At 40.9% G+C, this 6,000-nt stretch overlaps 1 protein-coding gene across 13 annotated transcripts in view; it reads right to left on the reverse strand.

Moving 5' to 3' along the window:
• The window catches only part of ank1b (ankyrin 1, erythrocytic b), a 73,063-nt gene extending 67,329 nt beyond the window's left edge, over nt 1-5,734 (reverse strand). For 3 of the 13 annotated variants that reach the window (XM_016677049.1, XM_016677057.1, XM_016677047.1), the window contains exon 1: nt 4,587-5,733. In XM_016677049.1, coding sequence (XP_016532535.1) covers nt 4,587-4,712 — 126 coding nt within the window. In that variant the 5' untranslated portion in view covers nt 4,713-5,733. Of the gene's footprint in view, nt 1-4,586 lie in introns of all 13 variants that reach the window. The other 10 variants (XM_016677054.1, XM_016677050.1, XM_016677048.1 and 7 more) reach the window with 5 other exon arrangements.
• Between the last annotated feature and the right edge of the window lie 266 nt (nt 5,735-6,000).

Here is a 6,000-nt window from a genome sequence, read left to right on the forward strand (position 1 = left end):
GCCTCTTCTTTAAATGGTTTCTCTAAAATGTCAATAATAATGCCATCCATGGTGTACCAGGGCATATCAGACAGAATTTTGGCTAATTACTGTGGGAAATAATAAATACAATTGGAATAAAATATATCATGTGTGCACACAAAAAGTTAACTAAAAAGATTAAACAAAGAGAGCACACAATGTCCATTACGAAATCCTGGATCCATTTGGATCTGGCACTTATATGTATGTGCAAGCCTGGAGCAAATACAAACAAACAAATACATGTATGGGCCTAAGGAGCTTCAGGTTAAGCATTACAGTAAAAGCTTAATCTCCCTCGTAGGTTCATGCTACAGAGTAACGTCACGAGTAGAGCTGTCTTGATCATTTTCATGAACTCCATTGATAAAATTATGTATTACTGGAATGCATTTTTGCTGACTACAGTCCTTGAGTTAAATGTCTACCTTTTCAAGGTGGAATTTTAATGTGGGAATGTTCTATATATTATATACTGCTCAAAAAAATAAAGGGAACATTTCACTTTAATTTTGTGTGTGGCTCCAAATCCAGGCCTCCATTGGTTAATAAATTTGATTTCCATTGATGATTTTTGTGTGATTTTGTTGTCAGCACATTCAACTTTGTACAGAACAAAGTATTCAATGAGAATATTTCATTCATTCAGATCTAGGATGTGTTATTTGAGTGTTCCCTTTATTTTTTTGAGCAGTGTATAAGAATATTGGAAATACTTTTGCTGACAATCAAAAATGACAAGGGACAGATCTACTGTGCAACAAACAAGGATTGGTACCAAGTTGTCCCTCAACCACATCCTTTTTGTAGCCACCAATAAGCTTCTTAACGAATTCTAGTTGGATATTTAACCCCTTCTTCCTGCTAGAATTGGTAGAGCTCATTTAAATTGACCAGTTCCGGAAAGGGTTTTAATCAAACATTTTTAGTAAGGTGTAAGTGGGAGTCTTGTCTAATAGACGGATTTGTCTACTCCAAAATCAGTTTTGATGTGTATTTGAAACCGTTGTTTTGTTGAAACACCAAATTTGATAGAACTTTTAGGCATCTGATCCAAACTGTCACTCTGAAAAGAGAGAAAATTGATGCTGGGATCAGAAAAACCTGGAGTGAACTGGAATGTGCACATAGGTTTCACATTACAATAGACAAAAGGCATCTAAAAAGGAACACGTCCCTCCACCAAAATTAATTTACACACCTTCTGAAGAAACTGCTTTGACCAGACAAGATACGTGTCTGTTCTTTCAAACTAATAAATGTTACCAACCATAATGATTGTAGCTTTATGCTGTGGGGCTGTTTTCCTGCCTGTCGTACAAGTCCATTGCTCCTTTCAATTTAACAACTTGAACCAAACTAGGGTCCAAGTATCACAGCAATAGTATGGAATATCATATCAAATGCATTGCATGGTAGTACGGTTTAATTTAAAAAAAGAAAAAATGTCATGTTTTTCCTCGTCCACATCACTTTTTATTTCTCCCTGGACTGAAAGTTTCCATGCCTAAAACCACAACATGTGTTGCATGTAAAGCTGTTTTAATCACGTCAGTTTAAATCTTCAGTACAACACATCTCACAAATATCAAAAGCTGACAATCATACACAAAACGTAATCCTGACTAAGAGTAGACCAAGATTAGCAAACATTAATGGTCTACACTTTTATTTTTAAAGGTGTGGAGACAAAAAAACAAATGACTGCAAACTGTTCTGCATCTGCACAGCATTCACCTTCGCCAGCAGAACTTTTCCTGCTGCTATATCAGGCCTCTATCAGTTCAGGGAAGTGACAGAAGGATTAGTTAAAGGGGGACAAGTAAGGAAGAGAGATCCCATGCTTCTGAGTTTGATTTACGTCGACTGGAGCTAATTAATATCTCTGAACTCTAAGACCTGCGCGTGCCTCTTCTCCTCTCTGTCTCTTTGACTTTGCACTTCAGGGCACGTAGCAAATATTTCAGAGAGAAGGAAGACTGGTTTATGTTGAGAACACACAGTGAAAAGGCCTGGCTGCTGAGAGTGGTTTTGCTGAGGGAGGACGGCCAGACAGGCAGAGCTGCATTTTAGCTATGAACATTCCACTATTGCTGTATTGCATGTGCCTTGAGCTTATGAAACCCAGCAAAACACTTTAAACAAATGGCCAAAACCTCTCTGTTCTTACTGTTTCTACAGAGAATTACAAAAGTACTTGTATCTGATAAATCGACACAAGGTTTCGCAGTATTGAGAAGTAAATGGGAAATGATTCAAGATTCTCTTATTTGCTTATCTAATAAAACATTTTAAGAGTGGCGTGAATTTGCATTCAATCAACACTTTAAAGACTCCTCTTTCATTGGAGTCACAGATGCAAATGCAGGTGCTACAGGGTATGTCTCTATTAGACAAATAGACATAGATAGCAAAATCACATCAACTCAGATAAACAGCTCTGTCCAAATCTGACACTATCAGAGTTAGATTTGGACAGATTTGTTGAATCTTAGACAACTATATGATGCATTAATATACAAACAGATAGGAGGTTAACTTCCTAAGGAGGAGCTGTAGACCAATTAGCAGTTTCTTGTGCTTCCCAGAGATAAGTTATTGGACACTTTTAGCTCATCAATGTATTGCTGATCATGCAAACTCTGGAATATGGCTCACTGCCAAAGAAACTTTTATCATGAAGGCAATAAACTACCAAGGTTAAAACAACATCCTGTGCAACATCAACAGATGCTGAGAAACTTAGTTACTACAGTAAATGTGTTGTTAACAATCTCCTTTTTAAAAAAAAAAATGAATAATTTGCTAAGAAAAGTTATCTCGTTAAGCTGAGCAGAAACATGAAGCTTTCGTGCTACGCCAAGACAAAACACTGCCTCTTATGAGGAACACAGCAGACCTTCAACTGGATTCCCAACAATTCAAGTACAAAGTCTATTTTTGGTCAGAGAATACAAAATAAGCCAATAGGCAGAGATGCTTAGTGATCAAAGAGAGGCCATTGTCTGCTTGGCTGGGCTTAATCATCTACAAAAAGCACACAGATTCATTCTCAGCAATCCAAAGCTTGTGCTCAAGCATCTGCGACATCTCAGAATACTAATGCATGTTTCAGAGATTCTTTTTTGTTTGTTTGTGGACTTTCTGTGCTCTGCAGACTGAGCATGCAGCATTTGGTAAAATCAGTCCTACTTTAAAATGAAACACCTGATCATAGTTTTTTTTATTATTTTTTTTTTTTAGATTAGAAAGACAAACATTGTGATATAACTACAACAATGTTTTTGTTTTCTGGTTAGCTTGACAAGTTAAGTTTCTCACTGTTTTAACAAGCCTCAGAATGCCAGATGCACCCTCACAGTTTAGCGTTTAGAACAAATGATCCGTTTTACGCGGAGAGCCAGTAAATAAGAAGTCTGTGATCCCTGAGTGCTGCAGCTTTCTTCTCTGCAAACACCTGGCACACTCCAGAGTTTCCATCAAATGAATACGATACAACTCATTTTGGTGCAATTTTGTCATCCTGTGAAAGCATGCACTCACTTCCAAATGCATTTGAACAAACACGACAAATGCATACAATCAGACTCGTGTTAGCTAAAAACAGAATAAAGTCATGTGTCTCTAGCCAGTCACAATCAGGATTCTGACTGATCCACAAACAAACAGCCAACTTTTCTCAAACATATCATTACAAATCATCCGAACACGAAAGCAAGGAAGCACAACCTCAGTCAAATCTGCACTTATTGGCTCAGTTAGAGCAGGAGAGTGAACAGGAGGCATGGGATGTGAAGGTGACTGAAAGCTTCACACTTATCTGATATTATTCCATGCATCAAGTTTGTAACAAAAGGTTTAGACGTTAATTTATCAACATTTGTTATATTTTTCTTCGAATAACACCTGCAGCCCAAAAAGATGCACAAAAGCATTAAAACTGCATCTATTATTAGACTGTACCTCCATCTTCCCCCTCCATTTTCTCCCAGTGAGAAAAAAAAAGATGCAATATGGGGGAAGACAGCAAATGTAACTATGGCAGAGCTGTTTGAGAGAGAGAGTAGAGCTTGTTTAGGGTTTTACGCAAGGAAACAATATGTGCACATGCATTTAAAATACTGAATTTCATTAATATGAAAAAGCTGCACCGACTGCAAGGGTTCTCAGGTAAAAGAAATGACTGGCATAGTGTGTTATTCTGCAAACAGCAGGTATTAGTCACATCCCCACTGGTATTAAGAGCCTTTTCCCCCGATGGCTAAATATCTGACGGAGCAGACAAAACCTGCACCGGAGCATCAATGCTTGACTGGTTACACACACACACACACACACACACGCACACCACATTCGAGCATACACACACACGAACAAATACACACGCCTGAGCCTACAAATCCATCTGTGCAATTATACTTGTGCAACTGCGTTCCAACCAATCATGCACAATGTTTGCAGTGTGACAGAGCCTGCGAGGGGGAAAACGACAGGTCTGATGGGAAAGATGGACACAAGGATGTAAAGCACCACCTTGCCAGCCTCCTGAGAGAGAACATCAGTACCTTGCGTCTGCGGTCTCTGGATCGATTCCTCTTTTTGATCTTCTCCTCCTCCTTCTCCCGCTGCTCCTGGGCGGCGGCCTCTGCGAGGTCCTTGGTCTTGCGGAGCTGCTTGGCAGCTTGCGCCATGGTGCCGCTGCTGCTACTGCTGCTGCTGCTGCTTCTGCTCCAGTCACCGTCGCTCCAGCCCTCCTCACGTTTGGGATCCCTCCAGCCGTCCCTGTTTCCTCCTGTCCCCCGAGCTTACCCCGTCACTTACCACCACCTCCTCGTCTCTGGCCGCCACGGCATGGGTGCGTGTGACGAGGTGACCGGATATGTTTCTGTGTATGCAGATAATGTTGATCCTGCAGCAGCTACAAGACAGCTCCTCCAACCCCCCGCCCCAGCCTCCACAAAAGGAGACGATGCTACAGCTAGTGGTGCTGATGCTGCTGCCTCATCCACTCAGCTACAGCACCGCACTGAACTGAGCTGCCTCCCCTCCCCCTGCTTTCTTCTCTGCCTTCCTCCCTTCTCTCCTCTCTCCTCCCTTCTGCTTGCGGAGACCAGTCACGCAGTTTTATGTTCAGCAGCGCTGTGGGGATCCTGCTGCAGAGCTCTCTCCTTTCTGTCTGTCAAGCATCCTTCTACTCAAGCCGCTCCGCGTCTTTTCTTTCTGTGTGAGACGCATCTTGTACATGAGTTGTTGCTGCACATTGCATAAGTGAGGTACAAAGGGAAAAGGGCGCCAAAGACACGGAATGTCTCCAAATGCTCTCACGTCTTCCCCGACTCTGACTGTGGCACCTCCTTCCTGGGAACAGATGGAGAGAGGGGGGAAAAAATGCATGAAATAGGTGCACAACACACATTAGGTGACAGAATACAGTATTTATCTTAAGTAGCTTGGTCATGCGTTGAATGTCATATGTTGTGTCGGCATGGAAACAATGTCAGGTTGGTTTTACCACGTTTTTGTGTGAGAGAAATGAAAAGAGGGAGAAAAAAAAGCAACATGAACTGGTCATTAAAATTGCATGTCTTCCCTCTCCCTTTTTGTTCCAACCCTTACCGTCACATCAGAAATGCCCACATGGATGTTTGATGTTGGAGTTCAGTGGCCGACATGCAAAGAAATGAATAAACAGAGAGTAGCTGGCACAGATTTCAATATTTGACAGATAATTATTCACAAAAATGAACATTTAAAGTTCATCTCCAATAAATTCTTTTTTTTTTCATCTGACAAAACAAGGATCTGTAAAGACTGTACATTTCTATTAAAGGTAACAATAGTTTATTAAATCACATAAAGTCTGGGCCTCCCTTCTTAAGCAACCCGACTCTGGATAAGCAGAAGAAAATGGATTGATGGATGGATGGATGGATGGATGGATGGATGGATGGATGGATGGATGGATGGATGGATGGATGG

Source organism: Poecilia formosa, unplaced genomic scaffold, assembly GCF_000485575.1.
Source record: "Poecilia formosa unplaced genomic scaffold, Poecilia_formosa-5.1.2 Scaffold146, whole genome shotgun sequence".
NCBI classification, from domain to species: Eukaryota; Metazoa; Chordata; class Actinopteri; order Cyprinodontiformes; family Poeciliidae; genus Poecilia; species Poecilia formosa.